Source organism: Stegodyphus dumicola, chromosome 7, assembly GCF_044657685.1.
Source record: "Stegodyphus dumicola isolate Sdum_Otavi_A_Nest chromosome 7, ASM4465768v1".
Lineage (NCBI taxonomy): Eukaryota > Metazoa > Arthropoda > Arachnida > Araneae > Eresidae > Stegodyphus > Stegodyphus dumicola.
Window position 1 is genome coordinate 203,050,300 of NC_140774.1, and position 17,710 is coordinate 203,068,009.

The 17,710-nt window shown below is 31.1% G+C and overlaps 1 protein-coding gene across 3 annotated transcripts in view; it reads right to left on the bottom strand.

The window, feature by feature from the left end:
• Positions 1–13,904, bottom strand: part of LOC118194179 (uncharacterized) — a 29,099-nt gene extending 15,195 nt beyond the window's left edge. For 2 of the 3 annotated variants that reach the window (XM_035365387.2, XM_035365385.2), the window contains exons 1-7: positions 13,735–13,904; positions 13,429–13,636; positions 9,679–9,747; positions 7,436–7,512; positions 7,303–7,353; positions 902–969; positions 692–811 (exon numbers count right to left, since the gene is read on the bottom strand). In XM_035365387.2, the coding sequence (XP_035221278.1) occupies positions 692–811; positions 902–969; positions 7,303–7,353; positions 7,436–7,512; positions 9,679–9,747; positions 13,429–13,636; positions 13,735–13,770 (629 nt within the window). In that variant the 5' untranslated portion in view covers positions 13,771–13,904. The remainder of the gene's footprint in view (positions 1–691; positions 812–901; positions 970–7,302; positions 7,354–7,435; positions 7,513–9,678; positions 9,748–13,428; positions 13,637–13,734) is intronic. The other variant, XM_035365386.2, reaches the window with a different exon arrangement.
• Positions 13,905–17,710: the final 3,806 nt, after the last annotated feature.

Sequence of the window (17,710 nt, forward strand, 5' to 3'; positions counted from 1 at the left end):
AATTCATAATATATATATGTACTCAAGATGTTTTAGTGTAGTGCTAAACATTGTTAATTTTCAACATCTATTAAAAGTCAAATTAAATTTTAAAATAATAAGATTTTTTTAAACTAATTTCAGTGAAACAATGCTCAATACACAAGGTCTATTTCTGCTACATCAAAAAATAATTTTCATATAAATTTTTCAATCTGTTTTCAAACTTAAAACTATAGTGCAGAATAAGAAACTAAGTGCAAAAGATCTTGAACTGGATCTCAAGCACAGCATGCTCAGGAAATTTTATTTGATGTTGATCCTCATATGGAATGAAATTTTAACCTGCCAGAATCATCATAAAATGACTTAAAATTACTGCATATGCATGATTAGATGTGTAAGTTGAGCAATATTCAAACTACCTTCACTAACTTAAAAATAAATAAAAATTTAATACACTTTGTTCATTTTATAGATAACATAGCTTATATTGTTCCTTCGTAGATGAATACTAATTGAGGGATGAATTATAATTATTTCATTATTCATTGAATATTTTTTTAATGTTATTTCACTTGTACCATCCTAAGTGAAGGCTCAGTTATCTCATTAAGAGAGGTTTGCCTTTATCACAGACCAAATAAATAAATAAATAAATAAAAATTTAAAAAAAAGCTAACACAAAAAATCTGCTTATTGAATTACATACTCAGGATATGTCATGGCATAATGTCTGGTAATTAGACCCCCAGTTTCAGCACCAACCATAATGAAAGGACGTGGCAATGGCTTTGCATTTGTTACAAGATGATGAAGGTCGCATGTCATCCTGTAAATACTTAGTGTTAAATAAAAAGTGCAAATAAATTTTAAAGCTATATAAACAGAGATTATGCACTATAAAAAGGGGAAAACTTACTGTTCTAAAGTTGCAACCTGTGAAACAAATTTCCTGTTTTCAACTTTTGATTTCTGGTTCATATCATTCTACACACAAAACATGAAATAATATCAATTTTTTCCATTAAAAGTACAAAAATGGGGAAGATGAAAGAGAGACAAATTTTTAATATATACGTAATACCTCTCAAAAATAACATATTGATCACAGATATGCTGTAAGTACCTAAAATATAAATACAGTAAATTTTGACTATCAAATTTTAATTAGACAAACTGCCAATGACATGAACATTCTGATTTCAAGGTCAAACTAGAAATCAGAACAATTTAGGAAGAAATTAATAATTATGAAAATTCCATAATGAATATCAGGACTGTAGAGTGAACTGAAATTTAAATTATAATACAAATAAAAGTAATGAGGCAAATAATCCTGGAAAGTAGAATCTAACTGCCAATATGAACTCCAGGGTAGATATTTAAGTTCTGCTTAAAGTTTGACTTTTTATGCTTATCCTTCTCTTTCTTCAATTGGATTTAATATCAGTATAATCCCTGCACAATGTTTTCTGAGAAGAGATAGCTAAAATATATATAAGTTAGGTTACTATCAATAGACTGGTCTCAAAAAAAGGAGGGGAGAGAATCCAGTCACTGGATTATGTATATAGAGAAATATCAGATTTGATATGATTTGAAAAAATCCTTTTCTGTTCAAGGTACACATAAAAAATGAAAACTACCACTATGATAATGATCTGCCCTCATTTTGAAATTTTTATGCATTAATAATTATAAAGCAGGAAGACTAACCCAATACAGCTTTAAAGCCTAAAAATAATTTGTGATGTATCAATCTCAATATAAAAGAATACCTTCAAGATTTAAAAAAAAAAAAAAAAAAAAAATACACATTTCAATACAGTAAGAGAAGGCAAATGTCAAAAAAGCATTCAAAACTGAACAGTACAAATTTGGCTTATATAATCTGTCTGCTAATCAGAGCTGGGTAGATTTTGACAGATTTAGATAATTAGTGCTCTGTGATCTCTAACTAATAATAATAATACTTAATTTTATCACAGTTTCACTTTGATATATTTTCTAAATTCTTTAACCAAAACAATTTTTCTCTCATTCATTGATTAATATACTGCTCATAACAAAAAAGCATATTAACTATAACAGATAGGCAATTATACTTTGAAATTAATAACAGTATATAGTTTTATTGGTACTTATGTATTAACGTAACCGTAGCAGAAGTTGTGCTGATGCGCCAATAAAGAGCAATCCTGTTGTTCACCCACAGTTGTCTTTTGGATTCCTTTTTGCCTTGTTGTTTGCTGTTTTTTGACGCCCATTTTTTAGTGCTACGAAAATGCGTCTTTGGGATTCGCCAAACACAGAAGAAGATGCAATTTTATTTTTTTGGGAGCAAAAAAAGATGCAATTTTATTTTTTCAGGTGCAGAAAAAGATGCAATTTTATTTTTTCAGGAGCAGAAGAAGATGCAATTTTATTTTTTCAGAAGCGAAATATTTTACCAAAAAAAACAAAAATGTACCAATTTGCACGATATGAAACTTTATTTTGGTAAACGTACATTTGAATTTAAGACAGTGTGATCACCAAGTGGGACTTAGAAAAGACAACTGGTTTGAAGGAAGCAGAGTTCCATTTTGTTCAGCTTTGAGATTCATATACTGCTTGTGCGAGGAGTTGACATTTTGTGAAAAGCAACTTGATTTATCGGATAAAACTGTTATAGATTGGAACAATTACATGCGCGAATTATGTGTCTTGGATATGGAGAATAAACCAAACAAGAAGGTAGGTGGGCCAGATCGCATTGTGGAAATTGATGAAAGTTTGTTTACCAAGCGTAAAAATAATTGTGGTCGAGTATTACCTGAACAGTGGGTGTTTGGTGGTATATGTAGAGAAACAAAAGATTTGTTTGTTGTCACTGTTCCTATTAGAACTGGCTCTACCCTTCTAAATAAAATTATTGAAAACATTGCAGATGGTAGCACAATTTATTCTGACAGTTGGAAAGGTTACCAAACAACTAGAATAGCAAAAGAAGGATTCCTAGATGCTAAAGTTAATCATAGATACAATTATATTGATTCTGATACAGGAGTTCACACACAAACAGTTGAGAGAATGTGGGGCTAAAAGAGTGCTAAATGGAGGAACAAGAGACATAGGGAGACAGCGAGACATCATTTAGAATCTTATTTAGTAGAGTTCATATGGCGACAGCATCAGGTCAAAGAAAATAGAGACTGTTTTGAATTTATGTTAAACTCTATATCGGCCCATTTTCCACCAAAATCCGATTGACTATTTTGATTTTAAATAAAGTGTTTTATTTTATGATTTGTCACAAAAATTTTAGGTGTAGATTGTCGGCCCTTAAAATCTGCTGCTGCGGTGGCGTTAATGCGTAAGTAAGGTTTTATTATTCATCTGTTTGGTAAGAAAGAGGCTACTTTGATTAGTCTGTGTTTTAGGGTATCTCTTAGAATATCGCCAAGTTGTTTCATTTGTGGTAACCAGAGTAGTTGAATGTTATAGAAACCCTATTATAACATGATTGCGGTGAATTTGACTGATGGGATAATATTGTTACGAAAAGTACAGGCGTGGTAAGATAGCTTTCCTGCAAAGCAGTTTTAGGGTTGTCGTATTTGGCATGAAATCGCCCATTTGGTGATACACCATGGACAGATGGAGAACCTTCTGGAACGAATTCTTACCGGTTTAGCCCAGAATGTTCTCGAACACAAGTCGAAAGCTATATAAACCCTGCTGGTCCGCAGTCAGTTAGTATTGAGTGTGTGTGCCTCATCGAGAGGGCGAGTGTCTGTGCCTCATTTAAGGAGCTGATAGTCAGTCATTGAGCAAGTGCCTCGAAGTCTAGCGGCAAGTTGGTCGTCGAGTGCATTGAGAGAGTCTTTTAGTGCATCATCGAGTTTTGTCTTAGACTGTGCTGAGTTGAGAGCTATACTCTTGTGTATCGTCGAGTGCATCGCATGGAGAGTCTCGAGAGTACGTGGAGTTCTGAGAACGACAAAGCAGAGTTGGGAGCTGTACTCGGGTGCTTTGCAGTGAAGCTGTCTCCACCGTTATTGCCTGACAGTGTGAAGGCTGTGTTGCAGCAAGCTTGCTTGCTGAATTCCAAGAAAAGATGGAAGTTGGATATGATGAGATAAAAGCTGGATATAAAGAGATGACAGCTGAGATCAAAGCCAGACTGGAAGAGAAAAAAAAAAAAAAAAAAAACCGACAAGAAGAAACAAATGTTGGCCAAGATAAGGTGCAAGAGCAACTCCAACAGATGAAAGTGCAGTTTGCAGAAGATATTGGATTCATAAAAGATGATAAGAAAATGAGAAAAGTGGCAGTTGAAGAAACAAAGGATGAAGAAATGAAAGAAGTAGCTAATGAATTGCCTGAGAAAGATCAAGAAATAATGGATGAAACATATAATGAGATTAAAAGAAAAGAATGAAAACATGAAGAAATAAAAGACAGGAAAGAAGCTTTTGATTCTCAAATGCCTGAAGTGGAAGTGAAAGAAAGTGAAAATGCGAAACTGATAGTGAAGTTATGAAAACGCAATCAGCAAGTGTTGAACCATCTGAAAGTTCATGTGATACTGAGATTGAAGAAGCTGATATACAGCTGAAGCAGTGTGCTCTAGTATTGCAAGAAAATTCGCCCACCTCACAAACTATGTGTGCATCTTGTGTGCTTCTGTGCTGAACACAAACTATGTGTGCTGATTGTGCAGACAAGGACTTGATTCTAAACCTGGATACTTGTGTTTGCGAAGAATTGGGTTCCGTTCATAACTCGGATGCAAAATTTGGAGCTGGTTCCCAGGAAATGAAGGAAAATAAGCATGTAGCATCTGTTAAAAATACCTACGTGAACTGTATGCATGCTACGAATGAACTGCAGAGTGGTGAACAAACTGTTTCACATCTCCCTGTGGATGAAAAGTCTGAAAGGACTAAATCTTCAGACTGTGATATGCAAAACATAAATATATCTGAGAACTGCAGTGGAAAGGTATTTGAAGCGGGTATATTTTAATGAAAAGACTGAGACTGAAATTCATTTTTAACTTTAATTTGTATAATTTAAAACTGTTATGTGTTTAATTTGTGTATATAACTTGTACATAGTGTAAATATTTGCTTCTAATTTTTAGGGGTACCCATAATTCTTGCGCATGAGTTTTCTTATCTAGTTTCTATGTAAAGTTTGTATGTAATGCAAATGTTCGTTTCTTTAGTTATGTTACCTGTATGTTTTTAAACCGTTTGGATTGTATCGAATTTGGCTTCCGATCAAGGGTTGTACTGCCCAGGATGTGCAGTCCTTGGGAGGGGGCAGTGTTACGAAATGTACAAGCATGGTAAGATAGCTTCCTCGCAAAGCAGTTTTAAGGTTGCCATAAAATGGCAAAGGAAGGCGGGGTTGCCACATTTGGCAACTGTGATGAGTCGAGAGCTATACTCTTGTGTATTGTCGAGTGCATCATGTGGAGAGTCTCGAGAGTAAGTGGAGTTCCGAGAACAACCATGCAGAGTTGGGAGCTGTACTCAGGTGCTTTGTAGTGAAGCTGTCTCTACCGTTATTGCCTGACAGTGTGAAGGCTGTGTTGCTGAACGTGTCAGCGTGTTTATAGCAGTTCAACGATTGTAAGAGTGACTTTGGGCTATCTAATTAACATTGGTAAATAAAACATGTGTTTCGATACAATGTCGTCGTTATTCACTCCAAATCTACGAACCCCATATGAACGTGAAGGAAGAAAATAACTGGTGTCAGAAAAGAAAAACGCAACAATATTTATAAGAGCTTATTTATGTGTTGGATTTTGGTTAGGAAGTATGTTGTTTATTTTATTTGTGTATCAGACCATTATTCATGTTCCAATTGATCTACTTTATGGTTATTTATTTATTTAATATAATCCATCATTTCTCTGTATGGCTCTTATCTAAAACCAGCAGTATTTATACAGTTACAGAATGTTTCAATAAAGAAATTTAAATGGCCAGAGAAAAAAGGAATATATTAAGTACTATACAAATTTTTCTCCACTTCAAACATTAATGGAGGAAAACACAGAAATGTAAAACTTAATATTAAGCAAAAATATAATGTTAGTTTGGTATTGATTTTGAATAAAACTCATTTCAAATGATAATCAGAGACACAGTAGCTACACTTTTCCTATTCCAAATTGAAGTTCTCTTTATCTAATTTTCATAGATAAATTTTTGGTTAGTCTATATTTTAGGGTGCCCCTTGGATTATTGCCAAGTTGTTGTTTCATTTATGGTAACCTCAGTAGTTGAATGTTATGGAAACCCTATTATGACGTGATTGCAGAGAATTTGACTGATCTGAAAATATTTGTAAGGGCTTATTTCTGCATTGGATGTCAGTTAGGAAGTATGTTGCTTATTACCGTAAAATTACCGTAAAATGCCTCCTGGTGGTATGATTAAACTGAAGTTTCTGTACACTTTAGAAAGATTGGGAAAGAAAACATTGATTGACTGGTGTGTAATTGAAGATCTAAATGGCTTTGTTCACCTCTTGGTAAATTACACTGAGATATAAGGATTTGGAAACTGGAGCTCATATCAACACCGTGGAAGGTATGTGGGGTGTAATTTAAAGGGATTTTCGAAAGAAATGCCTTGACAGTCCAGCAGTACGGAAAATATTTTTTCATTTTTACTTTTGTAAATTTATGTGGGAACAGCAGTAAAGAGATTTTAGTTTATATAATTTTAAGTAATTTTTGGATGCTGTTAAGGAATTCTGTGTGTCTCACATAACGAAGAAGCAGAAATTTCTAAATAAGGTAAGTCGATATTTCCTTTTTGTATTGCGTAGATTACATAACATGTATTTCCATTCTTATGTTATTTCCTTGTTTGATTTAAAATGCAGTTCATTGAGATTATATATTTTTTGTTATAATTATGTTTTATTGCATCATGTTTAGGACACCATTAGAGGTTAGCTACTTTTTTATTAATGAGATGCCGATCACTAAATGCGTACCAGAGCAGCAAATATAGTAGCCTATTTATATCACATCATGAACAGCACTGCATATTGATAATACATAGATATACATACAATTCTTAATGTGTGCAATGCTGAATCTGTACAATTCTCTGATGTTTTTATAGGTGGAAACTGATCACTCTGTATAACATTAACTTAAAACAGTTATTTTTAGCATGGAATTTTATGTATTGTAGGGCTGCCATTATCTAATTAGATTTAACTCTAATGCTTATGTTTGTTACTAATTGGTGCCTTGTTAAAAAAAATATACCAAAAAGAATACTTAATAATGAAAACAATCTAGCATACCACAAATGGTAAATCACTGAATCCAAGTCCAGCACGGTCATAAACACAAACCTATAAACAACAACAATAATAAATCATTTATAATTAAACTTATATTTCACAAAATATTATAAAAATTAAGATTTATACATACCTTTGATACTCTGGATAGCTTTTCCTGAACTAAATACCACACATCAGATGTCCCTCCAGTTGGTGCATCAAGAATAACTAAAAAAAAAAAAAAAAAATGAAAATTAATTTAATTATCTACAGTGCACCAAAATCATAAATTTGGACCAAATAATGAAACTGAAAAATTATAATTAAACAAACCTATTTTTTGTAATTAGCAACAACCATATAAATGCAAGAAATGAAGACCAAAAGTTTGGAAAAATCACGAATGATATCATCTTTTAAAGAAAGATGCAGGAAAAAGTACTGTAACGCATTTTGCAGTATTTAACAAAATAACAGATGATCCTCTTAGTTAAACATAAATTTTATTTTTAGTTTACGGAGATAGATAATTTTAATACACTCTTTTAGTTACAAATTTTTCATACACCTGCTGGTAAAACTTTCAGAATTAACAATTTTAAACAATTTCTTACATTGCTGAGCAATGGTTACATGATACAAATATGGCATTGCCACTCCAATAATACATATAGTTATTTGTTAAACAACAAAATATTACAACAGTGTTTGAAGGCTGGAAAATCATCAGATTGGAATTTGTATAGCTTAGCAAAATGAAAATTTTTCTAGATGTGAAAAACTTCATGGATAACCAGTTTGCTAATTTAAAATGTTTTAATACATTTTCAGTAATATATTGCTTAGTTCTGGCTTTAATAGATTTCTGTAACAGCTTAATAGATTCAGCATTTGAATTTTTATTTCTAAATTACTTTCAGCACTTTACCTATGTACTGAAAGTAATTTAAAAATATGTTATACACACATGCACACAACAACAATAATAAATAAATAAAACACTTTATTAAAGGCTAAAAATTAAAAATCAGGAGATTTGGTGATTTACAGGAAGAAAAGGTGATGAGACACAAACCTGGGAGAATTGGTAATTATATATGAATTTCTTGTGCATTTTTTTCGCAAGGAAGATTTTTCATGTATGCTTTAATCCTCATGAACTTCCTTCTTTAACACCTTTTCCCCACGTGGGGAAAACCCTATGCAGTCTTTTCATATGAAAATTCATTATTGTACAGTTTTATCTGACAGCTTTTTTGTGTGGGCTTTGACACAGTCATTTTTACACACATACCATACAGAACGCTAGGAATGAATATCAGCTATATCTGTAACTGGTACATATTACAAACTGCAATGCAACTGTCAATAATGTGATCCAATAGTTCACCTTCCATATTTATCACTACTCATAATCCTTAATGTTCATTATTGTTCAATGCTTTTATTTTCATCGATTTCTTTCCTTAAAATCTTTATTCCATATGAATGCTGAAAGAAAAAGACCTCCCCACGCACGTCTTTTTCTTTCAGCATTCATAACTGTAGGATTTTATCTCAAAGGAAGGCTTATGTGGGTTTGACATAGTCATCTTTACATGTACATCAGGGGTGGCCACAGCATAGCCTGTGGCGAGTGGCGTCTTACTGATTATATAAATAAAAAATATGTATGAAACACAATAAACTAAAACTACTCAATGTTCAAAAGAAAGTAAGTCAAACTGACATTGAATGATTTTCAGAATCAAAAGTTTCTTTCTATGTGACAACTGTTTCACTACTTATAAAATAATGTAAATATTGACTTGTGGCTTTCGGAAAATCTAGTTCCAGCTTTCAAGCTTTCCCGAATTCCAACATCTTACTGATATAAAGTTTGATCATCCCTGATATATATTATACAGAATGATAGTGATATATATCAACTATATCCATATTTGGTGCATTTTACAAACTTCACTCTGCCTGCCAATAACGTGATCATAAAGTTCATTTTCTGCCTTTATCCATTACTCAGAATTCTTGATGTTTATAGAATACAATAAACAGAAAATGTTATTCTTCTTTACAAGAAATATGGCAGCGAAAGATGCAGAAAATTTAGAAAAAATTGCAAATACAAACATATGCATAATTCTTAATTAAAATTCTGATTTAAAAAAATCACTTCATTTTGGATAGGCAAAAATCAGCTTGAAAACATCCAGTCCCATTATATTTAAAAATTTCTTGTGTGTAAATAATAATACATTTTTGTTGTTTTTATGCTAAAATTAGAATAAATGATTTTATAATCCACATCAATTCTCACAAATAAGTAACAAGGAAGAATAAAAAAAATGAAACAAATTGTTTTCTAAATAATAACTTGTTTCACAGCATGAAACCTACCTACTGGAAGGCCTTCCCCTAAGCAGCTGACAAACATCTTCTGACCCCACCCCATATCAATTTGTTCTCCTAAAGAAAATAAATAAGTAAATAAAACAAAATTGGAACTTTAAAATATTTATGACAATAATTTATACATTAAAGAGCCAGTAGATTTACTACTTTTAGCCAAAATTGTCTAGAAATAAAACTACCTAAAAACTTGCACTACAAACCATGCTTGAAAATACATTAAAAAATAAGGCTGATCTTTAGAATATGGTAACTGGTAGTTTGGCGACATTTTGGAGGCGATAAAGGTTACTACCTGGGACTTTGGTAATAATGTGAGCAGTACTCAGTTCCGATTATGCATTATTTTGTGTGAGGGAAATGAGAGATCATGGGATATGTCATGTGATATTAATGGACGAATTACGGTTCTTTAATCGGAAAAGGGGGGAAATCGGGAAAAAATCTGGAAATTTTGTATTTGGCTTTATTCTGTGTTGTGTGAAACAGTGTTCGTTAATTTTTGGATCCCATGGCTCTAACTAAAGTGAATTCGAAATGGGTATTTAGTGGGATTGAAAGGGGTAGTAATAAGTGTTTCTTTAAGGTTGTGCGAGATAGAAGTAAAGATGTTTTATTAAGTTATTTATTTTATCTGGTACCTTGCTGTGAACTATAAGTATGATTTTAAAGATCCTGAAACAGAAATAAGAAAAGTTTATCAGACACGTAATCAAGATTCTGAAGAAGATTAGGTAAGTTAGTATTTTTAATTATTTGAGGATATTATTTTTATGCATTGTTCTAAATGTAAGGTGGAAGTAAAGTAATTTGTGTTAACGTGCATGGAAATAATTTAAATATTTGACACCAAGTATTTGTAACCATTTGTAATGTTTGCGGCATGAATTAGTTAGTGACGTTTGTAATATAATAGATAATGTAGAGGTAAAAGTTTTTGGATATTTTATTTATTTTATACGGGGAAATGTTCATATTTGGAAAGGGTATATACTTTTTCGCGATCAGGTAATTTCACATATGTTCTTTTTACCGGGTTTTAAGATTCAGAAAATTGTTATGCATTTTCGTGAAATTTTTCTAATTTATGAGAAAAAAGCAGTGTACATGGATATAGTGAAGAGTGTGCGCAATGCCATTTTTGTGCAATTCTGGGATGTTTTTTTAAGTAAAAATAAGTCGACGTGTACATGGTTTAGTGATATTTTAATTAAATGATAGTTATTTTGTGAATTTTATGTTTGTAGGAATTTGGTATACGTTTTAGTTGAAGTAAACGTGCATGGAAATAATTTAAATATTTGACATAATTTAAATAAGTATTTGTAATGTTTGCGATATGAATTCATTGGTGATGTTTATAATATAATAGATAATTGAGAGGTAAAAGTTTTTGGATATTTTATTTATTTTATACGTGGAAATGTTCATATTTGGAAAGGGTATATACTTTTTCGCGATCTGGTAATTTTATATATGTTCTTTTTACCGGGTTTAAAGATTCAAAAAATTGTCATGTATTTTCGTGAAATTTTTCTAATTTATGAGAAAAAAGCAGTGTACATGGATATAGTGAACAGTGTGCGCAATGCCATTTTTGTGCAATTCTGGGATGTTTTTTTAAGTAAAAATAAGTCGACGTGTACATGGTTTATGTGTATGTGTTATTTTGAAAAACGCGTAAGGAGTATGGTATTGTGCACTTTTTCCCAATTTTGCAGTGAATATTTGTCATGATTAAGCAGTTTTGTTAGATAAAATTTCTAGCATAAGTGTAATTCGGCTAGTAGATTGTTGGAAGAAGTGTTCAGTAGATAAAAAGAAAAGAAACATGTCTTTGCGGCGGGAAAAAAATAATAGAGGGTTGCTGTAGAAGAGTTGGTTGCCAAATTTTCGCCAAGCTAAAAAATCGCCAAGATACCATAATGTAAAGATCAACCAAAAATAATTTATATATCTGTGAAATAAATTTTTAGGGTTTCATTATGGGTTACATTATGAATTTCTATATTTATTGATACTGAAATAAAATTTATACAGAAATTTTATTTTATTGTTCATGAATACTGGTTCATTATACTTATAGAAAGTACTTCAAAAATAAACTTGTTTCTCAGTAAAACTTATAACTCTAATCAGAAGCATATTTAAAGGTGTTTTAAGGTAACTTAAGCCATGTAATTAACACTCACTAGCTTCTGAAAACACCATTTTAATATTTTCCATGGCTTAACTCTCATTCACAAATCTTGGCCGCGTAACTTATAGAACTACAATTTCAGCCTGGAAGAAATTATAGCCAGAATGGGTTGTAGGTCTATAAGACTGGGCTACCCAGATTGGGTTGTAGGTGACTTAGGTCTTCAATACTTTTTTAGTTGGTTACCTATAACGATACTGAGTCTTACAGGAATCATGGGCTACAAGATGTGGAGTAGTTAGTTGAAGACCACAAAAATGAACTCCAGAAGAAATAAAGACAATAATCTTCATAAAAAGAATAAGAAAAATGACACAAGTTCTGCAGAGCCTGTGCAATGATCTGCAAAACTTATGCAAAATAGGATAAGAATGTTTTCATATAACTATATCAGCCTGATAAGGCAGCAGAAAACTACAGCATAAGCACTTTTATCTGATGATTTTGTAGAAGAGAATTTCACATCCAAGAAATAACATCTTCCTCATCATTTTCTACCTATACAATCTTCTCATATACTCTCTTTTGCACAGATATAGTAAAATTAAATTAAGTGTTTTACCTGTTTAATACTGAGGATATCTTTTTTTTTTTTTTTTTTTTTAATTTGTTTAATGATTTCCATCATTTTGGTTATGAACTTGCATACAAAGTACTGTAATAAAGTTCAAATAAGCAATCATCCATGAACAAATTAATTCATTTGACATGAATTTCTGTGGGGGAAAAAAATGTGAATCCAGGTTTCATTGTATTTAACTGCATGCTTTACTTCTACACTTATCCCACTTTTGATTCCCAATGCTTCTAATTTAATAAGTAGAACTCTTCCTTTAAAAAAAAAAAAAAAATCTTAGCACATTTAACATCAGATCCCAAATTTAATTTAAAACATTGCCTTACACATACTGCATTAATTAAAATAAACCATGACCTTCCATATAAAATGATCGGGGAAAGTGCAGAATCGCCCACTGCTTGGCACGTTTTTAAGAATCGCACATACTCGGTATCCATGTACACATCAACCTATTTTCACTTAAAAAAACATCCCAGAATGGCACAAAAATGGCATTGCGCACTCCCTTGACTTTATCCATGTACACATTGATCTATTTTCACTTAAAAAGTCAAAAAAAATTCACAAAAATCCAAATCTTCTTACTCTTGTAAAAAGCGCCAAACAAACACCAATCAAATAAGTGAGCGATTCTGCACTTTAGCCAAATGATCCAGCATTTCTTAAGCTTTTTCACAAGAAAATGAAAGTCAATCTCTTTTATGCAGACGTTCTTCAAGAAATGTAATTAAATGGACTAAGAGCTAAAGTTAACTTTTCCAATTAAATATTTGTCAGCCTATATAAAATGGATATGATTTTCAGAACACATTATAAGACATGTTTGAAATTCCAACCAAAACATTCTATTTATATCTTGGAGTGCACATTTTGAATGTCATATTGAAATACGATTAGCTCAAAAATAGGATTAGAAATAATTTAAAATTGTAAATAAAACTGTTATATAGAAATATACCTTGCTTGGGAAGAAGTACGAAACTTTCTCTTTTTAAAGCAGCTAAATTCAGAATTGGTGGTATTATCAGTACCAAAATCACATATTTCATAAAGGAAAGACGCTCACATAAACGTCCGTAAAGAGACAGTCTTTCACATCGGCAATCACGTTCATGGACAATTTCTTCTTTTTCGTTCTCATCATTAGATTCATTTGTTTTCTGCTGCTAAAGTACATGATGAATAAGAAACAAATAAATAAACATAAAATTTATTTAGATATCATAAATTATTTAGATAAAGAGTATGGAATGAATTCACGCACCGAACGATCACTCTTTCCTATATGCCGTCGATGCATGGCATTAATAACACTCTTCTTTCTTTTCAAATATTTTGCCGGCACATCTGCTTCGGATATGTTTTGTTTTTATTACGAAACGTGGATGCTTGTTGGAGACTATACCTAGTTTTGATATGCTGTTCAATGGTCGATAGGCGTTTGTTCTTAAAATATCCGCTAGGGAATATAACTTTAAATCACTTAAAAATCGTAGCTACAAGCATAATAATTTTTGGATAATCTGTGGTATCATGTTAAACTTATTTTTTTATATATATATGATAATTTTGATTTCTTTTCCTTTTAAAAATGTGATACTTCATTGATTACATGAAGAAGTAGTCTAGCACCGAACACTATGTTATTTAAAAGGACTGTATTGATTTTCGCATACTGATGCAGCTGACTAACAAGTGAAACTGCAAAACAGTTGAAAACATTCATGACCTTTTACTGATCTGCAGTCAGCGTGGTAAAAGATGTTTTTATTAAAGTATATGAGATCTGTATGACAAGTATAGAATTTCAGAAAAGGCGTTAACATCATCGAAGTATCGGTATGTTAACTTTAATTTTATAATGCAGACCTCCATATTATGTACGTTTGATGTTTCAAGTAAAATATGTTCGTAATTTATCCTAATGTAATACCTACACGTAGATCAGTAAGCGAAAAACGTGTACACACAATTTAGTTTGATCTTAATTATATAAAATATATATTAGAACTTCATTTTTGAAGATTTTGGGGCGTATTGCAAGTAGACATTGAAAGAAAGCTGTTATTCTTGTGACCTCTTATTATTGGAACTTTTTCCTGGTAGTACAACTAAGCAGTTGCAGAAATGCATAAATTTTTTACATGTAAAGCAGAAGGGATGTTTTAGTTAAACACTAATCTGAAAAAAATTTTTTTTTGCTGTTTTGTAACATTAGGCATTTTATTATTATTATTTTTTTAATTATATTTAAATCATCACAAAAGTCATAGTTTAATTCTATTCATAAATAGAAGTTAATGAAAGTCCTGAGAAAAAGAAAGTAAAATTGCTGGTTTTCACGAGTTGTTAAGAACAAACGTAATTGTAATTTCAGATACCTAGATTGTCATTTTATTAAAGTTGAATAAGAAATACAGTTATGGGAGTGTTTTATTGTTGTCATACCATATCAGTTTGGATATGCTATAGTGCATAAGCATTTTTGCAAAAATGTTAATATGAGCTGAAAAACTTAATTTTTCCTTAACATGTAAAACCTAAGAACAGTTATATGCTTAATTATATTTAGTCTCAATTTTACTGCAGAATTTGTGCATTGAACTACATATATATATGTATGCAGTACTATATAATATGTCTTATATCAAATATATATAGGTTATTAAATTAAATTGATTGTATAAAACAAGAACAGTATTGAAAATGCAACTTATGAATTTTATTTTCAAAATAAGAATATTGATTTATCCTCAAAGAACTGTTTAAAGTGTAACAAATCCTCAAATCCTTTTGAAAAGAAAATATGTTTTCAGTTTAAGTAATGGCAACTAGTTTTTAAAAAAATTTCTTTACGATAAATCAGAATAGGTATGTAAGTGTAGTGAAATGACCACCTGCAATAGAAATAATGATGTAATTAGGATCAGTGTTTCTAAGAGTATAATAAGCATCAGTTGTGATAATTATTATATGTTAATGTATTATTCTGTAAGAATACCATTCACCAGTTCAAATGTGACCATCAAATACATTCATTTGCGATTCTCAAAAGCATCTTAGTTGGAAGTACAGCTATGTAGTATAGTTTTAGTATGAACATAAAGTACTATATCAGTTAAAAAACATATCTCCAATAAGAATTTTTTTCTTTTGATGCTTTATTGTTAAATTGGCCAAAATGCTATACTATCATCAAATTTAATAAACTTAATTGTTGATAAAGCATTTTTACATGAATAAGCATGATAAAGCATATAGCATGAAAATTTCAAATGCCACTAAAGTGTTCTATTATGAAGGCTTTAACAGTGAAGGATATCTTTTTATGAAAATGTTTTTTAATTTCTTAAATTTGACATTTATCATGTCTGAGATGAGTAGTATAATTTTTCCTATGGGCTCATTTGTACAGTTTATGTTACAAACAGTGTAATATAAATAATTTATCTTGCAGACAGTATTATAGTTTATCTTACAGACAGTATTATTTATAGCTTATCTTACAGACAGTATTATTTATAGTTTATCTTACAGACAATATGATTCAGTAATTTTCGAACATATCCCAAGTTTTTATTTTTGTCTGTGCAGCCTGATACAATAGATTGGTTATAACATATACTGCCGTCAGTGAAAGACTTTGATTTCAAGAACATTTATAACATGTCTTCAAGATCATTGAGTATCCAATAAACCATTGATATGTAAAGATTCAAATGCACAAGTTATTGAAAAAATAAAATTAGGTAAATAAAACAAAAGATAATGTTGTGGGTCAATGTGCTATGTGAAAAAAACTATTCAAACTTGGTTAAACCATTAAAATAGTTTATTTTAACAGAGATATTTAAAAAATGGCAATGTGTCTAAGCTGAAAATAAAATAGTATGCAAATTAAAAATCTGTGATGATAGTTTAATTTTTTTATCCTCTTTCTGATTACTAAATTCTATACAAAAGGAAATTGGGTACTGTCTGATTATCCATACCCCCAGCTTCAACATTTGGTAATATTGCTGTATTTATGGTAGCCAACTCACGCATGCGTATACCATGGACATGTTTTACATACATCATTTAGATACACACTTTATATTTAGCTGTCAATTTACTCAAATGAATTCTAGTGTGTCTTTGCAACAATAGATGGCGCTACTGCCTGATGATTCAACTGGTTGCTATGGTAACATACTTTCAAAAATGTGATTTATGTGTTCCCCCCCCCTTTTTTTTTTTTTAGCTGCTACAGTGCTTTGAGTGATGTATGTTGTGTCATCACGTGGACGGCATATTTCTCCTATTTCAAAGTGTTATGTAAAATAAATAAGTGATAATGCAGTCTGCTTTGTTTTTTTTTTGAACTTATTCTTTATGCATTTTCTGGTCAGTGCAACCAGTGAATTGAATTAGGGAGCTTTGGATATGATGTGATTTATTCAAATTAGCAAGTGAAATCACTTTCGATTAGTGGATTATGCGTGTGACATGTGTGGTGAAATCAGTTTCAGTTTTGTGGATTATGAGTGTGGCATGGTGTAGTGTAGAAGCCTCAGCATTGGGATGAGTACGTTCCAATTTTTCCTTCTTCTTTTGCTAAAAGTTGTTAGTATAATATTTATTTTTATTCATAATGGCTGATTTGAAACCAGTTTTAACTAAAAAAAAGGTTCTAAAAAGCAATATAACAATGTTTAACAGTGAACTTTGTTCTATCTTTGAGGAAATATTTTTGTTGTGTCCTGAAAAGATTGTGATACAATCATTACGGAACAACAAACAGTACAAGAAACTTTAGATGGATTATGGATAACTATAAATAAAAAGTTATAAAAACTTTCCAGTGATTCTGTTATCGAAACAAGTTGTGTAGCAAAAATTTGTCTGACATTTGATTACCAAAATTAGAACTTTCTTCCTTTGCAGGGAAAAATATAGAAGAGTGGATTAGTTTCTATGACATTTTTAAGGCAAGTGTAGATAGCAATCCAAATATTTCGAAATGTCAGAAGTTTCAATATTTAAAGGCTTCTTGTAAAAAAAAAAAGGGCTCTGTCTATTATTGAGTCTATTCCAATATCTGATGCTAATTATGATATAGCATTGCAACTTTTACCGGAACATTATTGTAATAAAAGAGAATTAGCTAATGCATTAATCCATAAAATGTTTAATTTGCCAGATGTTTCTGATTCAGCTCAAGCTATTTTACATTGTGTTGATGTAGTGAATGAATATGT